Here is a 25626-nt window from a genome sequence, read left to right as displayed (position 1 = left end):
GTTCTAATTAAATGCATTTTTTGTTCTCTGTAGTCACAGCTGGAAGTCAGTCTTCGTGTACCTCATCCAGGCCCATATGTTCTCATCTTGGAGTATGGCAGCGAGGTTGATACTGTTCAGAACGTTAACATACTCATCAATGGTCGGTCAGATGGTCAGATTTTGGCTCGGGCCAACATTTATGGTTGTGCCTTCAGGTGAGTTTTGTATTAGTTATTTTCACAACACATGTTAGACTAGCATTTCCCCTATCTACTGCTTGTCTAAAGATTGTAATGTCATACACTCTTTTCATCTTTTCAGCTGCTTTAATTTGTTTTCTCATCCATTCAGCACTTTGTGCCGGAGTGTGGCAGTGGACAGCACGAACCAAGTAGGAAAGCTGCAGCTTTCTCACAAGACAGAGATTCTTCTGCAAACTTCCACCACTTCATTCCTTCTGGTGAGGGGGACATGTCCACAGATGTTGGTTTCTGCTGTGTGCAGCATGATGTTTGACATAAAATACTTTATCTGTGTAGTATAAAGTCTATGCGGTCCCTGCTGAAGAGTTTTCCATTGAGTATGTGGAGCCAAAGGTGCTGTGTGTATCAACTCACGGTCGCTTCACAGAAGACAGGTAAGTGCTTTAGCCCACTTTGCATGCTTCTTAAACCACAAATATAATCATTCCAGAAAGCTTGACTCCCTTGGGATACAGTTTCTTTAATAACATCTTTAATATATTGCTTAGTCAACATGATGGAAAAACATTCTGCAACACTAATTGTTTATAAATAACGGGGTAGAAAACCTATGTGACATGTAAAACTTAACTCGAGCATTTCAGCCTAACTTCCACGAATTTAAGTTACAATTTAAAATATGTTTAGATCAGACAACAAAAAACTCCCATTTCTCCTTACACATGTTCCTACAGCTGGACACAGCAGGTCACTTTCCTGGGGCTGAACTGAGGGTCAGACAGCTTCTGTCTTACTAAATTCATTCTCACCGAGAACCTAATAAGCAGTCTGGATGTTGCAGTTTTAACAGCTGTTAGTGTGCTGATCTGTCATCTTCTGTGTTACTGAACATGTACACTGTAGAGAACCAAAAATACATATAAAAATTAATTGTGCAAATCCAATTCAAAGCAAACATTTTTTTTACACATTTCAGGATAAAAAGGATAAAAATGAACGCTGTTGATGCTGTAAATGTTAACAGTTAGAGCTGATTCTAACATATTATTATCCTTTTTTTTAGTCATGATTCGTTAGGATCTGATTTGCAACGAAGAATCTCAGGGTCTTAGATAGCATAATGGTCACAAGGAGCAGCAGAGACATCCTCAGGGATTTTTACATTTCTGAGGCTAAAACTTGACCTTCCATTTATGCTATAAGCTGATGAGTGTACAAATATCTATCAGAGTGAGAAGCATGTAATCTCCATCAGAGTCACAATGTCTGATTGGCTGTTTATCTTCCTTCCTCCTCATCGGACTGTGACTTGGCAAACAAGGCCCAAAGTAACACCGACTCGTTTGTCATTTGTAGTCGAGACTGTATTCTGCTGCAGTTTAACAAGCCTGCATCAGCCTGGGTTCTGTCCGCGGCCCGAGATGGGCGGCTATCGTCCACTCTTCAGTCCGCTCTCCGACGTGGAGAGGATGAAGAGTTGAGGCGGAGACGGCAGTCAGGGTTGTTCTCTGTCCATGCCCCTCAGAGTGATGGCACGCTGCTTAAATTCCCTCAGGTATGAGTATAAAAACTACACTCTGCCCTTCCTCACCTTGTTGAATTATTTATTTGATTAGATCTGTATCAATATTAGTTTTAAATTACTCTAATTTTTTTGAGGTTTTATTCATTTTTATTGTTTTTCTAGACGGAAATCAGTTTTACTCCTACGGTTCCCCTTCCAGACCGGTATATGGTTGTGATCCACTACCACCAGCCTGAACATATCTCCTTCCCTGTGGAAGTGAAAGTGGAAGCACGGCACATGTGGAAGGGTGAGTTTGCTGAAAAAGTCATTTGTTGAAACTAAAGTAAAAAGTTTATTGGCTACCACTGAATGTTGTAGTTTACTCTGGCGCTGAGGTGCTGATTTCCTCTGGTGATCAGATAAAGTCCCTGGCATCATGACAGGATGGTGATGAATGATTTGGACACATTTCCCTACATAGATTTATGAGAGAGATGGATTATGAAGCAGTGTTATCTTTTTCATTTTGATAAATCTAAAACGGTTTTCTCTGGCAGGTTTGATAAATGCAACCTTCTGCCCTGAAGTCTCAGGCTGCAGGGAGGTTGTCGTCGCTGATGACCGCATTGCTCTCGACTTTGACAGGAATTCGTGGCAGCTACCCACCATCTCTGTGGTTATACCACCAAGGAAGACCCTTATTTTGGTTTGTAGTTCATGCAATGTCTATAACTGTAACTAAAAAATAAATAAAAAAGGAAAAATATGAGAAAAGTGTAGACATTTCTATAAAATCTGCAGGTTTTGAAACCTGTGTTTTGCAACCTGTGATCAGGTTGAGAACTTGGCATGCTGTGGTCATTTTTCCTCAGTGTTATGCCATATACCCAACAGTAACAATGAGGCGACTGTATTCTACCTGGCAACCATGCACAGCTTTACAAAAGCTTCCAGGTTTGGAAGAACTAAAGGGCTGAACTGATGGATGCAATCAATTTAAAAATATGTCCAAAGCACAAATACTTTTTTCCACACTTTTTTTTAGCATCATAAAAAAAAAGAGTGTATTTTATGTTAAAAATAGAGTGTTTATAAACTTTAACATGGTTTGTATTTTGTTTAGGATTACATCTTGTTGGTTCCTGATAGCAGTTATAGTCCAGAGCTCCTGAAAGCGAAGCCTCTGGACAAATCTGCGGATTTCATTCAGCAGTGCAGAGGAGAAGGGTTCCATATTGAGTAGGTATTCACCACATAACACAAACTGGACTCAATCCCAGTTGAAATGATAACTTCACTTGTAAGTCTGACATTCTGTGATAAACTGTATTGGTTGTTCTTTTGCTGAGTTGTACCAATTTAGTACATGTATAGACGTTTCCTTCAGCACGTGAGATGATTTTGGAAATGGTGCCCTCTAGCTGTAATGATCGTGTGTTAAACCTCATCTGGATGTAAAAGAGGTGTCTTGTTTATGTCTTATTTTGTCTTGACAGACCCAGAACAACTTCTCAGTTCTGCAGAGACTCTGCTCGCTCTCTTGTAGCAGCTTATAATGATGGAGCCCTGCCTTGTGACTGTGACAAGTCCGGCTCTACAGGGACTGTTTGTGATCCAGTTGGAGGACAGTGTCCCTGCAGGCAGCATGTCATCGGGCGTCAGTGCACAAAATGTGCCACGGGATACTATGGATTTCCCTACTGCAGACGTAAGTGAACGTTAACTTTTGGATACAAAGGGCTTCTGGGAAAATCCAGATGTCTCCTATAAAAACACACAGAAACTCTGTCATTCATTACGCTCTGAGAGTAAATTCAAAACCTCTTTACAAGCTGGTGAATTCCTTTTGTCTGCAGCTTGTGAATGTGGCCGCCAGCTGTGTGATGAAGTGACAGGAAGCTGCATCTGCCCTCCACAGACAGTCAAACCAGCCTGTGATGTGTGTCAGAATCGAACTTTCAGCTACCATCCCTTACTGGGCTGTGAGAACTGTTTATGCTCTCCAAATGGCATAAATGCAAATGCAGGACCTCAGTGTGATGTCATAACCGGACAGTGCAGGTGAGATGAAACTTCCACCGAGCACGAAACACATCATAGTATCCGGAAATGATTCCTTTACCTGGATCAGTCTTTGATATATTTTATCTGTTGGTAGCTTTTCCAGTATTTATATCCTTAGTGCACCGACCATTTTCGTTGGAGTTACGTGCACAAATGTTGAAAATGGCTCTATCTCACAATGTTAAAGAATCCTTTTAAAAATTTCCTGGATCCAAACAGTGATCCAGATCACCATCAAAATGAACTCAGTTCTTCCTTTTCACATTTTCAACAACTCTTGAAAGTTTCATGAAAATCCATCCATAACTTTTTAAGTTATCTTGAACACAAACAAACAAACAAACAGATAAACACCGGGTAAAATATAACCTCCTTGGTGGAGGTTAAAATAATAATTTAGCTCCTAACAACAAAGAGCTTTTTTTCTTTTTTAAAAGACAGCTACGTGTTTCGTAAATAATATAATTTCTCAGAGTCAGGCCTGTATTTTCAAACTAAAATCAAACATTTACAGAGTCGAGCATTAGACTACAGAATAAGTACTGGCTTGTGGTCCGTTCACACTGGTGCACTGATGTCCATTCACATCCTCAGTGACAATGTCGATTATAATCAATGAGATTATAAGAATTTCTGATGCTTGGACTCTTATTCATGTTGATACACCATGTGGTTGAATCCAGATTTAGCACGACAAGTCCAGCCAGAGTTCCTAAAATCCCCCCACCTTCCTGGCTAAGAAAAAAAAGGGTCTGACAGATGAAACGGCCCACAAGTAGTAGTGCTACGGCAGCACCAAAGGTGCAGCTTTAGTTAAAACATGTTGTGAATTAAACATTTATTACTTATTTGTTTATTTAGAATGATTTAAATTAGTATATTTCAAAATATTCAGTTTTGATACCAAACATAACTTAATTTTTTCACTTTCACAGTTAAACAGACATGTAGCCAAAGATGTAAAGCAACATATAGTAATGCAAACAGGATGATTACACAGTGGATGTTGTTGGGAGGATGTTTTCATAATGTCAGTTTACACTTATAACTTTGCTAAAAACAGCATGTTTTTGTACCTTTTATGCAGTTGCAAGCCTCGTATTGGTGGTCGGCAGTGTGATCGATGTGCTGCAGGTTTTTATCGCTTCCCTGACTGTGTTCCTTGTGACTGTAATCAAGGTGGAGTCACATCCAGTGTGTGCCACCCAGACACAGGCAGGTGTCTTTGCAAGGTGAGTTCAGCTTATTAAACTGCTATTTAAAAACAACCTCCTTCTCATTTTTTTTAATTGTGTCTCCCTGCTCTAACTGTCTTGCTGCCATTTTTGCAGAAAAATGTTGCTGGCGTCAGGTGTAATACTTGTAGGGAAGGTTCTTTCTATTTTGACCCCTCCAACCCACTTGGGTGCACCAGCTGCTTCTGTTTTGGAGCCACTGACCAGTGTCAGAGCTCCAGCAAACGCCGGGGGAAGGTGTGTTCGCTTTTCATGTCGATGCATGTCATTGAATAGCTTTGGAAATGGTATGCTTTGCAGAGCCCTTTGGTTCGCAGAAGTTGTGAGGAAAACAGCGCTTTTTTTTTTTTTTAATGAGAGCTACAGGGGAAACAGATCTACATTGTTAAAACAGATCATGTCATATCGTGCCATGGTTATTTTGCAATGACTGTTTTTGCAATAAAATTGTTGCATAAACAAATCCTTCATCTTTGTATTGTGAATAGTTGTGATTCCAGCTTGTCTTGTGATATTATCAAGTCATGGTGTTCTGATCTGCAACTATAGAGGCATTTGTTTCGTGACATCAATGTAGTATATTACTGAAATACCACGGCATAACTAGTATGCTCCCACATATGCCCTGTTATCAGTTTGTTGACATGCGTAGCTGGCGGTTGGAAAGCCCCGGAAAGGAAGAGGTTCCTTCTGTGCTGAATGTAGTCAGTAACACAGCAGTGGCAGACATCCAGGAGCTCCCCACCACAGTTCAAACTCTACACTGGGTGGCACCACCGTCCTACCTAGGAGACAGGGTAAGTCAGTCTGAAACATCATAACTATGAGATCTCTGTTGTCAGCAGATATATACTGCTGCTTGAATTCCAACACAAATATCAGATTTATTTGAATATTTCTATTTTTATTTAGTTGGACACACATATCTCTCTCTCTCTCTCTCTCTCTCTCTCTCTCTCTCCATATACATATATACATATATATATATATATATATATATATATATATATATATATATATATATATATATATATATATATATATATATATATATATATATATATGTATATATATATATATATATATATATATATATATATATATGTATATATATATATATAATTATATATATATATATATATATATATATATATATATATATATATATATATATATATATATATATATATATATATATATAATTTATATATATCTGATCTTCAGTTCAATATGAGGAATGTTAATGTTATCTTTATATAGTGTGTATATATATATTAACATGTGTATATATATATATTAACGTGTATATATATATATATATATATATATATATATATATATATATATTATATATATAAATAATATATATATATATATATATATATATATATATATATATATATATATATATATATATATATATATATATATATATATATATACACACTATATAAAGATAACATTAACATTCCTCATATTGAACTGAAGATCAATATTACTATTAAAAGTTCTAATAAATGTTGTCATGCATTAATGTTATTTCCAGATAATGCAGATGAACTATAGATTTTCTGCATATTGTTTATCAAGACATTTATCTCATCAAGGCTTGATAAATGCAATGCAATTTCAACAAAAACTTACTCCAGATTCAGAACTCTGTTGCCAGAATGCTTCCTGCAAAAGCCAAGTTTAATAATATTCTTCCAGTTTAAGCCACTCTTCTCTGGCTCCCTGTAAAATTTAGAATAGAATATAAAATCCCATCTATTACCTACAAAGCCTTTAACAGTATAGCCCTTATCTTATACCAGTAAACAATAAGCCACAAAAAATGTTCTCAGATTGCAGGCCGCCTTGTGATTGCTACAACTTTTGGGAGTAGAATGGGAGGCAAAGCCTTTCGTGTTCAGGTCCATCTTTTACAGAACCAGCTGCTGGTTTGTGTGCGGGACACAGAAACTCTTAAGAAAAAAAACATGTACATAATATATCTACAGTCCATTTAAATAAATTTACTGAGGTTTTAGTGGTCTCCTTTTCTTAGGTTTCATCTTATGGTGGCTTCCTCACCTATCAGTCTAAATCTTTCGGGATCCCCAGTGAGGGAATGAATCTGATCGACAGACGACCTGATGTTGTGCTGACTGTGTGTATTACCACTATTCTTTCACTCTTCCTGCTGATCCATCTTTTTTGTACTGGCAACAATGTGTATTTTTACATCTCATTGCATCTTATTACACCCCCCCTCCCTTTCCCAGGGTCAGGATATGAACCTGATTCACATGGCTCCAGTCGTTCCACTTCCTGACAGAATGTATCAGGGTCGAGTTCAGCTCATAGAGGTAAAACAATCATTTCCTCTCTTTCATCACTGGTGATTTATGATGCTGGCCAGCTGTAATCCCAAAGCAATCACACAATGTAAGCATTTTGGACAGGGATCCAATGCTCGTCTTAAACGATAAATTATGTTTGTTTGAAGTTTAGATTTTGACCTGGCAGGTAGAATGGTGGGAAACTTGCAAATGAATAACTAGACATGCCTGGAGAAGCAGGCTCATATTTTGTCTTCCCTTTGACATGCCTACTATGCAAGAATTTATTTTCTCAGAAGTGTGAAACTTGTCAGCAATCTGCTATTAGTTTTGTGTTAGTTCGGCACATTAGTGTTGCTCTTTGCTCTGTGTTTAACAAACAGATATAGTTTACAATATAGTATTAATATGTACATTCACTGTTTTTTTTGTTTTATTATAGACTCCTTTATATCTATTGAAATATCCCTCTTGGATGAAGTCCACCCCCTGATGGTTTCTTAAGATAAGTTCTCAGAATTTCTCTTGTTTGCAGGGAAATTGGCGCCATGCCGGCAGCAACAGGCCCGTGTCAAGGCAAGAACTCATGATGGTCTTGGCAGGTCTGGTGGGCTTGAGGATCCGAGCAATGTATTTTACCCAAAGTCAGCGACTCAGCTTGGGGGAGGTGGGCTTGGAAGAGGCCACTAACTCGGGGACTGGAGGTCCTGGGAATACTGTGGAGCACTGCTCTTGCCCCTCTCCGTACACCGGAGACTCTTGTGAGGTTAGTAGTTAGAATCATCTCAGGAGAATTGGGCTTAAAAACATTTATTCAGATCTTTTTTTTTTTTTTTTTTAGCATGAATTGACATTTTGATCATTTTTAACATTAAAAAACATAAGTGAAGTGCATATTCACAGATCAAGGCTGTAAATTAGCTGAGAGTGTAAAATTACATGGGCATGAGCAAACTTTTACTTTTTAGAAGTAAAAAATTTTAAGGCTTCTGTTCCAATTTTTTCATCCATTTTCCATTTTAAAAAACTGCATACCTGTAAAGAAATTAATATATCTCTACAACCACAATTTACCTATTTGAATACTTTTAGAGAACATGTGAGATTAGCAAAGATGTCAAAATATCAATTTATGTATTACCAGTTAAGAGTAAGTAACAAATGTTTATAGAAAAAATGAAAAAATACTTCAGGCTTACCTGAAAAATGAATAAACTCTTCAGGGTGAATATTATTATCCCTTCAGTATAATGCTGCTGTCGCTCTAGACCTCTGTCAAATCATTGTACAAAATGTAAACATTATGTCTGCAATGGCCAACTCATTGCAGTGCAAAACCTTTTAAAGAAAACCTCATTTAGACTCTCCGGTGCAAAAATTATAGAAACTTTGCACTCGAGAATTCAGGCGATGTCTCAATATGGCCATTTTGGCCCAGATTGGAGCTATCTGCCTTTTATTTAGGTATAAATAATTGAAACGCACCCTGTGCCACATGGTAGAAAGGATAGGCTCGCTAACAGTGAGCACACTAATTCAATAGTCACTAATATAGACAGTAACGTTCACTGATATTGATCAGTACTTGTGTAATACCATAAAAACTCTCCTCTACACAGTACATTCTGCTGCATCAATCAAGTATGTCACCTGGCTTTCTTAAAGTTCCTCTCTTTCACAGAAGGATGCAGTCACACATTGCTCCTCTCCCCTCTTGTGTTATGATGTTGTATTTTCATGTGACTTAGCTGCACAAGCAAACAGCACCAGCCTGCAGCACACACACCACCAGCCAGTAATAAGCATGGACCAGAATGTCAGGTGCAGCTACTGAGGGGTTAATTGTATGATATCCCACATGGGTCCTTTTGCCATCCTCTAAATGTAAGGACTGTTAGAATCATCATATTTAAGGTGGTTTCTGGTGCATTCGGTTCACTGCTGTGAAAAGGCCCCTACATGCCCCTAATCAGCCTTTAGTGCCAAATTCAGTATTTTAATATGAAATAAGTAATAACTTTGTTGTTTATGCTTTAATAAGAAAATTTTTCATTCCACAGATGAATCTCTTTTGCATAAGTATTAGTGTTTGTCATGTCAGTACTACACCTTTATTTACTTGTCGCACCAATACTCACCAGCCTGCAGCCCTGAGTAGCATACAACTGTTGTAGAAAAAAGAATGGCTGACTAAAATACAAAAAATATCATTATAGCATTTTTATTTACAGAGAATGATATGACAACAACATCTAATTGTTATTAAAATGTGTATGTCTAGCGGTATTATATAAATGATCCGTGCCGAGGTTCTTCTGATGAGAAGGTCTTGTGTTGGAATTACACTTAATAAACAGTGAAATAGAGACAGATGATGAAAGAGCGGGAATACTGGAACATTGTGTCAAGTCTGAAAAGCAAAGAATGATCGCAAGCAGGGTGAGGCAAGGTGTTGATTGTTGTGACGGCTTGTCTTCTTTAAGGGGCTGCGCCTCCTCCTCATAGGTTTTAGGGTGTTCTGACATGCCCAAAACCAAGTACCACACCTTTTTGCTGCAAGAAAAATTCATCGGCTGAGGCACAGTGGTGGACGTGACTGGAAATACCCAGTCTGGAGAGCTGTGTTTCCAAATGGTGTAGCCCCAGGGTAGAATATGTGGCACAATCATGCAGACATAATATTAGTGATTTTAAGGCTGTAATCACTGGCATGGTTACAGCTCCGGGAAATGCAGAGCGAACAAGCCTGATGTGGTTGCTTAGGAAAATCTTTATTCTTTTCATGCTTGGAATGTGCTCGACTTGATCTCGTGTTTAAAGAGTGTTTTTACTTGTCAAATGTGGTTTAAATGTGTTGGATTTTTGCTGTTTTGTCCACATAACCAAATATAAAAGATAACCAAGCAACTCGTAATTAAAGAGGAATTATTTTTTATAACAGAGATCACATTTAGTTGGAGAGACTTCAATTTACAAAAAAAAAAAATGTTTGATTTAGTTTTTCGTACAAGTGCTGTTGCCATAGATCTTGTTTCTATGTGTGCGGGTGAACCACTGTGTTGGGGTGTGTCTAAAGGAAGTTGATTATATGTGCCCAGAGGTGATATGACAAGGCACCGCACCTTGAAATGCAGGGTGGGGCACTTGACAGCATACCGTTACTCATAAACCTGAGTGTTTTACTAGTTTATGCATCGAAATGTGCAGCTGACTCACACAGTTTGTCTGTTTGAAGACTTGTGATTCAGGTATGAGTATTTTTACTGTGCCGTCTGAGGAGGTCTGACTTTCCTCTCAGTCACATAGGCACAAAACAAGAAAAACCCTGAACTAAAATGTGCAGAACAACAGATGCCTTTTTCAAATAGTAGCTTTGCAGCCTCTTCAGCTTTAAGTGAGCCAAATAGCATTCATAATACTGGGATTTTTCTTCTATTTTTTGTATTGGGACAGTTGATTTCCTGTATGTGCACGCTCATGCCCTCACCCCTTTGTGACTATTTGAATGTGTCTCAAACCATTCTGCGTTATTGTGTATGTCAGTGTATGTATGAGAGTAAAAAAAGGCAAGCGAGCATGTAAACACTTGCATGTGAATGCTTGTGTGCCTGCATATACTCATACTGACCTGCAGAACTGACTCAGGTAAATGGGGTGTGTCCTCATTGTGTCTGTGTGTGTGAGAGGCTGTGCGTGTGTGTTTAAGAGGCCGAGACAAGAGAGAACAGAGCGTTATTTTACACAGACTTAACTTTGGGAATGTCAGATACGGATATGGATAGGCACCGGCATAGAGGGGTTCTGTTACAGACCCTGATTTATTGGACTTTGGTTGGACTTTGCTGCGCTGGGCACAGGCCTCTTGGCAGGGAAGAGCGACTGCGCTACACCAGACATCATGACAGATGGGCTCAGAGGCTACAGTATCCATCGTTTCATGACCAGGGAGCTCAGAGGATAGAATATCCACTTGTAAATGATCAAGACACGCAAGGGGTCCGCCATCCTTCATTGCATGACAGAGGACAGACCGTTCAGTATCCTTTGCTTCATGACAGTAGTGCCAGTTCTCAAATTCAGGTAAAAGTATGTGAGGATGAGATGGATCTTGTTGTTGGAAGGGTGTTATTTTACTTGAGCTGCTCTAGATATCGTGGACTGTAACCAACAGGCAGACTGTTATCTATGAAAGCAAAGAGCATGCTTCAGAGTTCAACTTCATAGCCGTGTGCTGTCCACACTGTTCGCATTATATAAAAAACAAAGACATTTTAACAATATTGCATTGTCTTAAAATAAAAAAAGATAAATCGTTTACGGTATAATTACTTGCAGAGCTCATCGGTAGTGAAACACATGTTAGTGAATATTAGTTACACAGTTAGAAAATATGAAAATAAACAAGCTGTGAGAGAAAGTTAGAGATTAACAAGATATTTATCCAAACATTTTTGTAATCCAGTATAACTTAGCTGAATGCTCAGGTATGCTCACGGGGGATTTGTAAGTAAGCTTTGTTTTAATGTTTGGCAATCACATAATCTTTATGTGTTTTTCTTTCTCAGAAATGTGCTCCTGGTTACTATAGAGATGGAAGTGGGCCTTACCTGGGCCGCTGTGTGCCCTGTGACTGCAATGGCCTTGCTGATGAGTGTGAGGACTGGACAGGGAGGTGTCTAGTAAGTGATCAACTCTGCTCTTAATCTTTTGTAATAGCTTTGTGACCACAGGCGCACAGACACTTGCTCCAACTTAAAATCAACTGTGATTAATTCGACCGAGGATTAGTCATAGTCTAGACTTCTCACCCTCAGCACACATCTGTTAGCACACTTTCAGCACGCAGCCTTACCACTATTCCTGCGGTGCTGTTTTGCGTTAATCACCACCAAATTCTTCATGTGGTTTGTCAGCTTGATTTCCTATAATGGGGCCCTCTAGCTCATTATTGTCTTGATTAGAGCATGAGCCCTTTATGCATTTCAAAATGTTTGTTTTGTAATTGTTATGCAAGACTTTCAAGACTGTGCATGCGGTGTGCGCAGGGAGCTGCATATTTACAGCTCGAAGCCAAACAGACACAAGCAGCTGAACTCTCATCAGGGTTCATCCAAAATATTATTTAATGGATTTGAAAAAAAAGGGTCTTTTCTCTTTTCTCCCTTAGATGTTTGTTTTTCTACTTTAGAGAAAGGACAAAGATCTGTTTGATGGTTGATGTCAAGCTGCACTGTACACAGATTTATTTATTTTTTTTATTGTGCATTCTTTCAGCCGTAACTTTGTCTGTTTTCTTTGGAAGTGGTGTATAATGAAATGGTCATTTTCAGAACTGTCAGTTCAACACGGCTGGAGACCGATGTGAAAGCTGCAAAGAAGGTTACTATGGCAATGCAGCTCAGAGGACATGCAGAGTGTGCCCGTGCCCTTTTTCTGTAGCCTCAAACAGGTGGGCCATAAAAACTCAAACAAAACATCACGCACACACACACAAAAGAACAACTTCATTGCAGCTCTATGATTAAATGAATTGTGTATTTGTGGGTTAAATCGTATCCCCTGTTGATGCACAGTTTTGCAGTAGGCTGCAGGGAAGCGTATGGAGAGATCCAGTGTGTTTGCAGAGCCGGTTACTCTGGAGACAGGTGTGAGAGGTGAGAGACTCAGGAGATGAGAATTTTGCTGGCTTATTTCTAAATTGCTTTTCATTTTTATACCTTTTATTCGCCTTTTCCTGCAGTTGTTCCCCTGGTTACTATGGTGACCCACAGCAACCAGGAGGAAGTTGTAAGCCGTGTAATTGCAATGGCAACGGTAACAACTGTGACCCACGGACTGGAGGTTAGATTGTGAACTTCCTTTGTGAAAGAAATCTGTATAATTTTTTTATTGCATTAAATTTTTATTCATTTTCATTTAGATGTTTAAGTTTGTTTTTTACTCCTTCGTAGTCTGCAAGAACACCCTAGAGCCTGGAGACATTAACACGGATGAGCACTGCCAAGGTGAATAAACAAATATGATGGATTTCTGATGACATGCCACAGACTGGGTACGATCTGTTGCTCACAGTCTCGCTCCTTTTTTTTATTTTTTTATTCCAGAGTGTGATAATTGTGCCCAGACGTTACTGCATGACTTGGAGAAGCTTGATAATGAGCTGACGAACATCAAAGCCCAGCTAGACAATGCCTCTGCCAGTGTTACCTCTCAGGAGAGAATGAGGGAGCTTGAGAAAGCTGTGGCTGACACCAAGGTATGGCTGCACTATAACGCCAATGGATTCAGATAAGAGTGAAACGAGTATAGTGCTCAAACATATGTAACCTAAAGCAGCAAGGGGTATTTACAAGAACAGATTCATTTGTCTCGTCCAATCAGGACATACTCTTAAGTACATGGAGAGAACCTTTATTTATGGGAAACAGCTTTTTTTTCCACAGCCATTACACACGATGCACACACATAAAGGCTGTGCGTCACAAGATGTTTGTTTTCATTATTCCCACTGATAAGCTCACCAGGTTGTTTTCCTTCTCCACCATGGTTTCTGCGCAACGTCTTCATTTGATCCTGCACCCTTTTTTGCATTTTTCATACCTGAATAAGAAATTCCTACAACCACATTTGAAAACAACCCTTTATCACCCTCAAGCTTCACCATCTATGACATTTATGTTTTCTTTGACTTCAGCAATCTTACTTTACATTTCTGCTGACTTTCACAGGTTCTTGTCAACAAATTCAGCTCAGCCATAAACAATGAAAGATCCAGAGTAGAACAGCTGGAAGAGGACACGGCCAGCCTGGCAGACGACATCAATTCCCTAAAGGACAAAGTACAGTTTTAACTCATGACTAAAATTTTTTATTAATGTCTCAGTATTTATTATAAGTAATAAGGCATGTTAATGAATGCCTTCTGAATGTGTTTTTTTAGGCAGAGAATAGGGCTGCTGAGGCTGACAAAGCAGTGGCAAATGTTGAAAAAACCCACAAGAGGGCAAAAGATCTGGACTCAGAGATAGAAAAAATGCTGAAAAAAATCCAGGGTAAATGGGAACATAAATTCAGAGACGGATCAATTCATTTTAGTAATAAATGGCATACTAACTCTGCATGTCAGAGCTTGGGTACTTGCTGAGCTGAAAATGTTTTTGTCTGCTTTTAGACCTACTGGATAAGCTGAAAAACAACGAGGGGAGAGGTGATTCATTGCCCAATGAAAGCTTTGTTAAAATGCTGGAGGATGCTCAGCGCATGGTCAATGAGATGGAGAACAGGAACTTTACCCCTCAGAAGACAGCAGCCGAGAAAGAAAAAGACGAGGCAAAGAAACGTAAGGTTTCTCATGCTAGAACTGCAGATAAAATATTTGCCGAGAGATGCGTTATCAGAGTACTGACCTAGATGTCCAACAACAAAAAACTAATCTGTTAAACCTTTGGTTCTACCTTCCAGTGTTAGACTACATCAAGGCTAATGTGAGTAAGCAGTGTGATGAAAACGAGGCAGCTGCAGAGAAGATTCGGAGCCTTTTGAAGGATTACAACACTAAGCTGAATGACCTTGACAAGGCTTTGAAGGAGTCAGTGGATTTGGTGAAAAAAGCAAATGCCCAGAATGACCTCAATGCTCAGAAACTAAGAGACCTGCAGGTAAAAATCAGTAGTGGCTCAGTTATAAAGAGCGTGCATACTGGTTGATCCCTAATTTCCAGCTCTTACTCATTATAGCAACAAGCATGTGCATTTTTTAAAGAATACCATGTAAAATCCCTTGTCAGTAATTGTTTGATGTACAGTTGGTAATATCCAGAAATGCTAAAATTCAGCTGATTCATAAACACCCTGCAGAAACGTATTAAGGATCTGGAAAAGGAGCGCAAAACTGTTGAGGACAAGATGGCTGTGGCTAAAGAAGAACTGCAGAAAACTGGGGATCTGCTGAAAAGCCTCTCTGACAGTAAAATGGTATAGTTGACAAAATCCCTCGAAATATTGCTCATACACATAATTCCCCTTTAAAATGTCTTGTTATTTACTGATTTCTGTAAATGAGTCAAATGACTGTGACATACTGCAGCTACCTTCTTTTCATCCACAGCAGTGAGCTTTCAAGTTGCGACATGTATCCACTCAGATGATGATCTGTGTTTAGCCTCTTTGTTGCGCTGAAGTCACTGGCATTTCCCAGTGCTATGAATTACTTCCACCCAGTCACCTGTCTTTCTCCTCTGCAGGAGTATGAACAGCTGGCCGCACAGCTGGATGGTGCAAAGACAGATGTGACGAAGAAAGTGAATGAAATTACAAAGGCAGCAGCTAAGAAGGACATTGTGGAGGCCGCAGAAGAACATGCAAAGCTCCTAAATAAGCTAGCACAAGAACTTGAGGAGTATGTTTATTGTGCAAACAACAAGGACATATCTAACGTAGTCCGTTTGTTGGGACTTTTTTTTTTTTGTTTGTTAATCCATTCTTCATGTTTCTTACTCTCTGTGCTGTCAAATGATGTGTAATAGTGCTGTGAAAAATGCAAGTGGACTTTCCGAGGTGCGTGATGCTAGGGATGCTATCGAGACCTACAGAAACATTACTGATGCCGTCAACGCCGCAGAAGCGGCTGCTAAGGAGGCTAAAGATGCTGCAGACAATGCCCTGGATGTGAGTCACAAACTTGTATCTTTAACATCAACTAAGCACACTGTTATGTGGAATGATGTGTCGTTAGTTACATAAAATATAGACTATTTAACTAACATGTGTGTTTATGATTCTTTTAGAATGTAACGAAACAGAAACTCCCACAAAGAGCAAAAGACCTGAAAGAGACTGGCGATGACCTCCTGAATGATGCAAAGCAAGCAGACAAAGACCTCAGTGGTATTAATCGCTCTCTCTCACTTTCTCATTTTAAAAAATTACAGAAAAAATCATTCTTTATTATTATGTTAAATGATTTTTTTTTAACAGATGCAGCTAGAAACCTCACTGACTTGACAAAGCGCCTGACCAAAGCCGATAAGAAGAAGGAAGCCCTCGAGAAAGACCTGCTTGATACACAGAGCCAACTGAATGACACTAAGAGAGGTAGGAGTAAAGCAAGCAGCTAAAGGATCAGTGTAACGTTTCAGACTGAAGTTTGTGTTTGTGTGTGTGTGTTTTTTCCTGCCCACACCAGATGACATTAGGGATATGATTCAAGAGGCCAAGAGAAAGGCGGCTTCAGCCAATGACACAGCCACCAACACGATGGACAAACTCAATGCCATCAGGGCGGAAATTGAGAAGATCAACGTCCCTTCAGGGCAATCTAACCTAAGCAATGTCCTAGATGATGTGGACCAATCTGGTGAGATGACTAATCTTCTTCTTCTTCTTCTTCTTCTTCTTCTTCTTCACTGTCTTCTTCTAACTCACCTATTTTTGTAATAATTAGTAATAAAAATACAACATTTTCCCTCATTAACATGCTTTCTCGCTCACTTATTTTCTATTTCAGTTAAGAATTTGTTGAAAACAATCCCATCTCTGAACGATAAGATCTCAGAGGTGGAGAATCTGACCTCGCAGTTTTCACCTATTAATAACATATCTGATAACATAAAGAAGATCAAAGAGCTCATTGAAAAAGCCAGGGATGCAGCCAACCAGGTGAGGCCCTGCTGGGAAGATACAGCAATGCCTGCATTGAATATTTACTTTATGATCACAAGTCTTCCAGTTTTCTGTGATGGCTTTTCTTACTGTTGGTGTTTTTTTTTTGTTTTTTTTAAATTTATTTCTTTATTATATCTTCTCTCCAGATTGTGATCCCCATGAGTTTTAGAGGTGATGGTCACGTGGAGATGCGTCCTCCGAAGAATCTGGATGATCTGAAAGCCTACACAACCCTGTCGCTGTCACTGCAGAGACCTCCAGACAGGGGAGATGGAAGACGCAGACGCAGACAAACCTTAGAAAAGGAGGATATGTTTGTGTTGTATCTTGGCAGCAGAAATGTAAGTAAAAATGATTATGTTCTTATAGAGATATTTGCTTATCATTTTTCACCAGGCATTAACAAATTGCATATTGCAGTCGTCCAAGAACTACATCGGTATGTGTTTGAGGAGCAACGTTTTGTACGGTGTGTACAAGCTCAATGGAAAGGAGTATGAGATGAAAACAGGATACATTACTAAATCCCAGGCCAACCCAGCCAAGTTTGACAAAGTGGACCTTTTCAGGTAAACTCATCATCACATTGAGAGAATTCATTGTTTCAAGAATAATTGAAGGGATTATTTCCTTGGTTGTATTTTAAATAAGAAAAAGAAATGTGTAAGGAATGAAACAGTTGTTACTATGATGCATATGAGGCTATTTTTTTTTTCCCTATCATTATTTAGAATTTACCAAGATGCAGAAATGATCCTTACCAAAGATATAGCCTCATCCAGACCTAGTGAGCCGATTATAAGCAATCAGAAAGGAGTGGAAATCAAAAATCTTCTGGATGTCAGCCCCAGTGACATTGTTTTCTATGTCGGAGGTCACCCTGACAACTTCACTGTGAGAAGCAAAGAATTATTACCAGAGCTGCACGTTGCTGTTTGTCATCAAGAGATATATGCTTCATGAATACTTTCCTATTTTTGCTTCTCCACAGCCTCCAGCTTCTCTTAAATATTCCAAATACAAGGGCTGCATTGAGTTTGCCTCCTTTAATGACAAAGTTGTGAGTCTCTATAACTTCCAAAGAGCAGAGAATATAAATCAGGAGACTCCATGCAAGAGGTACGATCAATATGGAGACTAACTAACTTAAAGAATTGTTTGAAGCTGTCAAAAGTTTTCTTTGCTTTATTTTTTCTGGATTTTTGCCATTAGTTTTTGGCATTCCTCTGACATCACATTTATTGCCTAAAAATGTCTCTCACCTCTGCTTAGATTCTACACATCTGCTAAAACAGAGTTTTAACCTGACTTGTAGATTTTTGTTATAGTTAAAATTCTTGTAAGCCTCAAATGAAAATATTTGTATGAAAGTAATAAAGCTAAAGTAAGCTTTGACTTAAATCATGCGACTGATATTATACTCTCCCCAGATATGTACATCCAGTGGATTCAAACTTCTATGAAGGCACAGGATATGGCAGAGTGCCGCTAAACAAAGTAACAACCTTTCTCCAAATTAGTATGAATATGATGTCCCGTTCAGAAAACAGTCTGCTTGTGTTTATGGAAGCGGAGGTAAGTGATGGTGCATATAATTATACATATTACTATGTTAATGCATTTCAGAAAGAATTTCTAAATAGGATTTTATATACAAATTTAAATTTCATGCTGTGATTTTGACATGTCTGGAATGTATCAATAAATAAATAATAATTTAAAAAAAAATTGACATGTTATTTCCTCAATTTCATAGGAAAATTACCTCCTTTTGACAACAGAAAAGGGTGTCATATTTGTGCACAGTAATCTCATTGAAACACCAGCTACACTAAACACAAAATCATTCCCGGTAAGTTGTTTTTATGTTTTTCTTTGTCTACATGTTGTGCTTTTTTTCTTTTATTTCTCTGTATCTTATTTCTCTTTGTTTTATTTTTAGGCGAATGACTGGACAGCAATGAACATTATCATCAGAAATGCAGATAAAGTAATACTCCTTTTTGGCTCTGGTCGGAGCACATTCAACATTAAGTTTGACATGAAAAAACTTACTGAATTTTATATCGGTGGTGCACCAGAACAGCTGAGAGAAAGGTACATGCTTATTATGTTCCTTGTCTTCTGCATTTTATTGTGAAAGAGTGTCATCCATCCTTCTGGGCAATAACTTAATTCTTGTTTCCATTAAAGATATAACGTTACCATACAACCATTCAAAGGCTGCATAGAGAAACTTAGAGTGAATAATGTCTTTGAAAATATCATTGACAAAGTGGGAGTGAGCAAGGGCTGTCCCAGAGATCCACTGGTATGACATTAGCTTCAATATCTCAAACAAACTGAAAACTTGCAAAATATTACTCTGATATGGTTTATGTAACCTAATGTGCATATGTCCTTGCTTTATCCTAGATTTCACGTAAAGCACAGTTCAGCTCAGGGAGCTCCCTCTCAGCTAACCTTACAGAATTCAGTCTGGACCAAGATATTGTTGTCTCCCTTGGATTCAAGAGCACAGAGAATCAGGGAGTTATTTTGGAGGACAAACAGCTGGTCAGTCTTCGAATACATTTTATACTTGATGCTGCACCAATGACACTTGATGTCAGATTTTTTGCAGTAACAGAGATGATTTAATTCTATTCCAAAACCTTTGTATGTTTACTTTTCTTTTTCTAGGCTAACGAGATGAAGCTCGCTTTGGAAAATGGTCATGTGATTCTACGCTTCAATGACAAGTTGTGGAAATCTAACAAACAGTACCATGATGGGCAGTGGCATTACTTGACTGTCACCAAAAGTGCTGGAAGGTTTGTAATAAGGGGGCTATTTCTCATTTTTAATAAATAAATTTATGTCACATCCATGTAGGTTGAGTAAGATTAGCACAGCTGGGCAGATTATCCTGATTTTGACTTTATGGTTCTCCGCTTAACCTTCAGGCCAAGCAAAGTTACATTCCTCCAACACAATCATTGGCAGTCACTATTATTACAAGGAGCAAAAAATAATAATATGATTTTCATTGCCTTTACTTTTTCAGGACTGAGCTACGCGTTGATGATGAGGATTACGGTCAAGAACAGAGTACCAGCAGATCTGCAACTGAGACTGGTGGCTCTGTGTTCCTTGGGAATGAGAAGTTTCAAGGCTGCATTTCTAACTTCTATACAAGACGGTAGTGTTTCTTCATTTTGCATTTGCAGATTAATGACAATCGCAGCCTTTTTTCATAGTAGTCGCGCTGTAATTGCTTTGACCTTTAAAGAAGATCTGATCTTTGTTATCTTGTGTGTTTTTGGATTGCAGGCCAGACAATCTGTACAAGCCAGAGGACTTCAGCTACTTCAGGACTTCTGGGGATGTTCTCCTGGATGTGTGTTCAGTCGACAGTCCTGTTCAGCTGATGTTGGACCGCAACTCTGAAAAGGTGAGGTTTTGTTCTACATGTATACACAAACTGTAGTCCTAATCAGAAAGTTGGTAATAATATTATTTGTAAACCTGTTGCTCAAAGTTGTGAAACTCTGGATTAAATGATTTAGCTTTTTCTCAACAGGTAAGCCTTATTTTTCTTTCTTAAATTAATGCTAGATTAAAAGAAGCTGCTAAAACTAACATGTACATCATTAACATGTGTCTTGAAGATTGATTGAATTCTCTCTCCAGAAGTAGGTCACATCCAACTTAATCTTCCTCTTAACCTTGTTTACATTCAATTCTGCTGCCTCATTTCCAGAGATGAAGAAGAAGGAGTCCTAAGACCTGCTGATGTGGACAAGATATTGACTTGAAACACTTATTATGCACCATGATGGTCAAGCTCATTCATTTGCAGTGTATAATAAAAATACTTGCATGAGTGCTTCAATAATTATACCGTATTGGAGAATGTATTGTATTTACTCCGTTTTTTTCTCATTTTATTTAAATTCTTCTGCTTCAAATAACAACTTTGAAATGATTTTATGTCTCTTCTCTTTCTTTCATGTAACTTTCTTAACAGAGGTTCACAAGCACATTCCCTCTAACACACTGCTGTCAAACCTATTAGAATTAAACCCATTCACACCTGACTGAAATGATAGAAACCTCACTTTAACACATTGTACTAATCATAGTATTTGAGCAGCCGCAGTCATGTTTAAATCAGGGAATATAAACTGATTTAAACTGATTTAGATTTGAGTCAAATGTTTAAACTCCCTCATGAACATGTCATTTAGCTCTGCAGAGGCCTGGTAACAAGCCATTTGTTAGTTTTAGATGTGTTGAGAAGGGCTGCATCAAAAAGTGACAGGATAGTAAAGATCTTGAGAACTGGACTTGGGATCCCTGATACATATCACATAACAAATGGACACTAGTGCTGTTGTAGACCAATTAAACCTCATAATCATATGTGTATATAAATTTTGGCTTTAAACGTGTTAACAGAGCTAATAAATTATGTAAATGCAAGGAATTATAAAGCACACTTTGTGATGAAGTCAGAGGATTTTCCACCAAAGTTCAGCCTCAAGGTGAAATATGTATGGTTTGATGTTTGGACATCAAAACATCAAACATCAAAACTTCCTTTCTTTTTAAATCATAAATTCAATGCTGCTCCTTTTCATCACACTGGCCTTTGCATACTCATCAGCACTAAACATATGTCACCTAGATTGTGGCAATTTGTTCCCCAGCAACCTTTGATTCACAATGGATTGTGTAAAAAAAATAGTCACAGCTGCTGCATGGGTTCACTGAAGAACAATAACCACCTGACACTACATGCTAGACATGACGGAAAAGTGTAAAGAGGCAACAAAAAGACAAAATATTGAGAACATGTATGAGCGTTATATCAAGACTCACAGGGTTTCTTTTTTTTTTTTTTATTTGGAAAAAACTAAATATTACATTGAAAAGATGCTCTACTGTCATCAGCTGTCCCTCCTCAGTTCACTTGTTTATGAGGACTTCATGAGACAATTCAGAAATATCTACTTAAAACTATCTCTAAAGGGCTTTTCTAAATAAATTTGTTCTGGAGTGCATGCCAAACCAAAATAACTTATCACGGGAAGAAGCACACATATGATACGATGAAATCAAATGCAAGACAATGAGAACCCCAAAGTGGAAATATTAAGCTGCTATTATAATTCAGCCATCCTATGTGAAATACACAATTAAAGATAATATTAAATTATTTCTGAATGATTAATCAGTGTTGCCTTTATAATTTCCATCACATTAGATCAAATGTACAAAAATAGCAAAATAAACTGAACAAATTTAACTCAGCGTTTATTGGGCAAACAAAGTCTATGACAGGTTTTTAGCTCCAGGAGTCATGATCTGATAAGAAATATATATATTTACAGCTTGTAGTTTTAGTTTCTCTCACCTTGTAAACCAGCTATGGTTTAGTTATGGACCATTTAAATGGATCAACTATCCAGGTGAAACAAATTTCTTAAAGTTATCTGTCATTTTCTGAGCAATAAATTAATTTGGCTATTTAACACACAGTCATCAGAGTATAAAATCAATGAAATGAACATGTGAAGCTGTGTGTGTGAATTAATTTCATAAAGAGCACATTCCAGTGGTGCGATGCATGGTGGTCCAGTAGTTAGCTCTGTTGCCTAGTATAAACCCCAACTGGAATTTTTTCATGTGGCACTTGTATGTTTTCTCTGAACCATGCAGCTTCCTACACTCCAATAACACACGTTCACATATTTATTTAGACGGTTAAATTCACCCTCGGTGTGAGTGCGAGTGGTTGGTAACCTCATGTTTTACTTTAATGACTGAGAGGCCCTGATGTGACAAGTGATGTAATATATTTTATAAATGTTAAATGATTTTATAATGTTAGAAACTATTAAAGATATAACTTCATTTACTGACAGAGTGGAGCCCATTCAGAGACTTCGAAAAGCTGTGAGCTGGTACGCATCCAAGCATCAGCTTGTAATAATGATTTATCTTGTTTGTCTTCATGCTCTTTAGGATGCTGTGAGACAGGTGATAAATGAAAGTGTATCAGCATGTGCATTACCAGCCCTTGTTCAACATGCCTATCGGATGGGGGGGCCAGTTAGCAGCCTTAGCTACAGTCTTCCACTTCAGGTCCTGCAGCCCAGGTGAGGAATGACATTTTTTACACCTAGATATCCAAAGTGTGTTTGTATGAGATCACTATGTGAAGAACAGAGTAATTTGACTTCTTTGTTTGTCCATGAAAGCATTTTATGACTGTTTTGAATAATTTTATGGTTTTGGATGTTGTTGCTGTATTTATTTATTGCTGTTTTTTTATTTTATTCTTTTTGTATTCATTGCTGTTTTTAACGCTGCCCATTGTAGCACTTTGAGATTTGGATTCGAATGTAAAGTTATAAATTAAAATTTCTTCTTCTTCTTCTTCTTATTTATTATTATTATTATTCATCCTATCTAGACCTCACTTTTCCCTGGATGTCAGGACTCGGTCCCCTGAAGGTCTGCTGTTCTATGCTGCAACCAGAGGAGGGCGATCTCATCTTGCCTTATACATGTCTAAAGGCAGGATCAGACTGTCTGTGGGCAAAGACAGAGAAATCTTGAACAGAGAAAAATACAACGATGGAAAGTGGCACTCGGTGAGTAATGTATAGATCCCAGTTATGTACATTTAAAAAGAAAAAGAAAAAACTATCCAAAATGACTTCAACTGCAGAGTCACTAACATTACAATCTATATATGTGGTGAATCTTGCCTGCAGATTATATTTAGTTTGGAGAAGAAGAAGTTCCGATTGGTTGTGGATGGGATCAGAGCCCAGGATGGTCATATGACAAATGCTGAGCTGAGATCTATGCAGCATTTTATGTCACCTGTGTACCTGGGCAGTGCTCCAGAATTGCTTCACAAAGAGTTAAAGGTGAAAAAAAAGAAAAAGAAAAAAGGGGATAAACACTTTACTTCAAAAAAAAAAAAAAAAAAGTTATTGTGTATATGATATGTAAATTACATGTAAATATGTTTACATGTTAAAGTGTGTTTTTTCTCTCTCAGTCAAAGGCCCTTCCAAAGCAAAGTGTGTCCGGTTGTATGCGCAATTTTAAAATGAATGGAGAACTGATGTCTAATTCAATTACAAATCGTGGTGCGGGGCCCTGCTTCGAGGGACAAACACAAAGAGGGGTGTATTTTTCAGGGAATGGAGCACATGTCATTTTCAGTGAGTAATTTACTACGTTATAATATATTAATAGGTTAAAAAAAAAGAAGAAGCAGAAAACCATTTTAAAATATGCAATTTTTAAAATACATTTGATCAAGTACTCTTTTTGGAAGTTAATGGACCGGTCCCTTATTGTGTCGTGCCTCAGATCATACAAACTGTTAATGTACACAAATATTGTGTCACTTTGTGTATCACAGATGAATCCTTTGTTGTGGGCTCCACCTTTGAACTTCTGTTTAATATTCGTCCACGGAGTCAAACAGGACTCCTGCTTCACGTTGGTGCTTCCAGCAGGGCCCAGTTTGGGACTTCCATGGGCCACTTTCTCACTGTCTATATGCTCAGAGGAGAGGTGAGGCTGCATGTTTGCTGTTGCTGATGGTTCCTTTTAACTTTGGAGTAATTGGCTAAAAAAAGGTAGAAAAATATTTTTGACAACACATACTCTAGCCAAATTCTGTTTGTAGGATTTTTAAACAACACAGGAAACATATCATTATAGACTTGGATAAATGAGTGACTTACATGTGTGTGGTTGAAAAGAATTAATGTATTCCAATTTGCAGGTTGTGGCACAGGTGAACAATGGCAAGGGAGAATTTATGGTGTCAGTGAAGCCTAAAACGTCTTTATGTGATGGAACATTTCATAAAATTTCAGGTGAAATACAATTAAGATGACTTACAATGAACCTCAGACCTGCTGTATTAGGGGTGGGACATGAATAAAAAAAATCTAATTATAGGCTTTGTAATGAATTAATCTTGATTAATCACAACTTTAATTATAATAAAAGATTTGCCCCACAAAGCAACTTTTTTTAAAAAAATCTAAATGGATTTTAGTGGATGACTAAATCAAATAATAGACAAAGATATTGAGATTGTAAACTCAAGGACCTTTAATGTCTTGAAACTACTTTTAATTTTAAAGCAATAAAAAAAAGAAATAGAAAATATTCCTGAACTGAACAGAACTAAAGTTAGTGTCATTTTAAGTACATTACTACTACTTACCAACAGCTTCAGCTGTTCTCTAGTTAAGAGAACACAACATGTCACAGTAATTTGAACTTTTTACATGTTTCCATTAACACTCTTCATTAATAGACATTAATATATGACCATTACTGTGATGCCCTGACTGCAACCCAAAGCTGGATGCTGCATAAAGACCAACTGACAACCTCTGTTGGACAAAAGTGAAGCCTGTGGTAAAGTGCCAGAAACTGAAGTTCACCTAGTCCATTGGTGGCAGGCCCCCAAAACAGAGCAAATTCCATTAAGTTCCATATTCAATGGGATGGGGTGGTTAGTGTATCCTTTTGAACGACATGTACCCAATATCCGGCTGCATGAAGGCAGAGTATAGCATAACCACGGTTTTAGGCTGGCTAACAGCGTGACTTGGCTTTAACCTATTC

At 38.0% G+C, this 25626-nt stretch overlaps 1 protein-coding gene across 1 annotated transcript in view; it reads left to right on the top strand.

Annotated features, from left to right (window-relative positions):
- The window catches only part of LOC306758762 (laminin subunit alpha-3-like), a gene marked incomplete at its 5' end in the record, with an annotated part of 63202 nt that overhangs the window by 35759 nt on the left and 1817 nt on the right, over positions 1-25626 (top strand). Inside the window, 50 exons of the mRNA XM_079244148.1 lie at positions 34-197; positions 334-442; positions 522-619; positions 1542-1740; positions 1873-1999; positions 2250-2398; positions 2816-2931; positions 3189-3400; positions 3549-3753; positions 4844-4988; positions 5088-5228; positions 5627-5788; positions 7039-7140; positions 7256-7339; positions 7848-8078; positions 11878-11991; positions 12643-12761; positions 12886-12966; positions 13053-13153; positions 13264-13317; positions 13417-13568; positions 14041-14151; positions 14253-14364; positions 14484-14651; positions 14774-14970; positions 15169-15285; positions 15555-15709; positions 15837-15978; positions 16098-16197; positions 16288-16404; positions 16496-16666; positions 16817-16968; positions 17121-17315; positions 17395-17543; positions 17706-17868; positions 17966-18093; positions 18405-18549; positions 18731-18826; positions 18917-19071; positions 19168-19285; positions 19390-19530; positions 19657-19787; positions 20021-20155; positions 20287-20407; positions 22984-23117; positions 23435-23615; positions 23739-23897; positions 24032-24197; positions 24401-24555; positions 24770-24863. Coding sequence (XP_079100274.1) covers positions 34-197; positions 334-442; positions 522-619; positions 1542-1740; positions 1873-1999; positions 2250-2398; positions 2816-2931; positions 3189-3400; positions 3549-3753; positions 4844-4988; positions 5088-5228; positions 5627-5788; positions 7039-7140; positions 7256-7339; positions 7848-8078; positions 11878-11991; positions 12643-12761; positions 12886-12966; positions 13053-13153; positions 13264-13317; positions 13417-13568; positions 14041-14151; positions 14253-14364; positions 14484-14651; positions 14774-14970; positions 15169-15285; positions 15555-15709; positions 15837-15978; positions 16098-16197; positions 16288-16404; positions 16496-16666; positions 16817-16968; positions 17121-17315; positions 17395-17543; positions 17706-17868; positions 17966-18093; positions 18405-18549; positions 18731-18826; positions 18917-19071; positions 19168-19285; positions 19390-19530; positions 19657-19787; positions 20021-20155; positions 20287-20407; positions 22984-23117; positions 23435-23615; positions 23739-23897; positions 24032-24197; positions 24401-24555; positions 24770-24863 — 6973 coding nt within the window. The remainder of the gene's footprint in view (positions 1-33; positions 198-333; positions 443-521; positions 620-1541; positions 1741-1872; positions 2000-2249; positions 2399-2815; positions 2932-3188; positions 3401-3548; positions 3754-4843; positions 4989-5087; positions 5229-5626; positions 5789-7038; positions 7141-7255; positions 7340-7847; positions 8079-11877; positions 11992-12642; positions 12762-12885; positions 12967-13052; positions 13154-13263; positions 13318-13416; positions 13569-14040; positions 14152-14252; positions 14365-14483; positions 14652-14773; positions 14971-15168; positions 15286-15554; positions 15710-15836; positions 15979-16097; positions 16198-16287; positions 16405-16495; positions 16667-16816; positions 16969-17120; positions 17316-17394; positions 17544-17705; positions 17869-17965; positions 18094-18404; positions 18550-18730; positions 18827-18916; positions 19072-19167; positions 19286-19389; positions 19531-19656; positions 19788-20020; positions 20156-20286; positions 20408-22983; positions 23118-23434; positions 23616-23738; positions 23898-24031; positions 24198-24400; positions 24556-24769; positions 24864-25626) is intronic.

The sequence above is a fragment of the Telmatherina bonti genome (assembly GCF_933228915.1).
Source record: "Telmatherina bonti genome assembly, chromosome: 7".
Taxonomy (NCBI): Eukaryota; Metazoa; Chordata; class Actinopteri; order Atheriniformes; family Telmatherinidae; genus Telmatherina; species Telmatherina bonti.
Note: the sequence above shows the minus strand (reverse complement) of the source record. Positions and strands in the feature narration are given on the sequence as shown.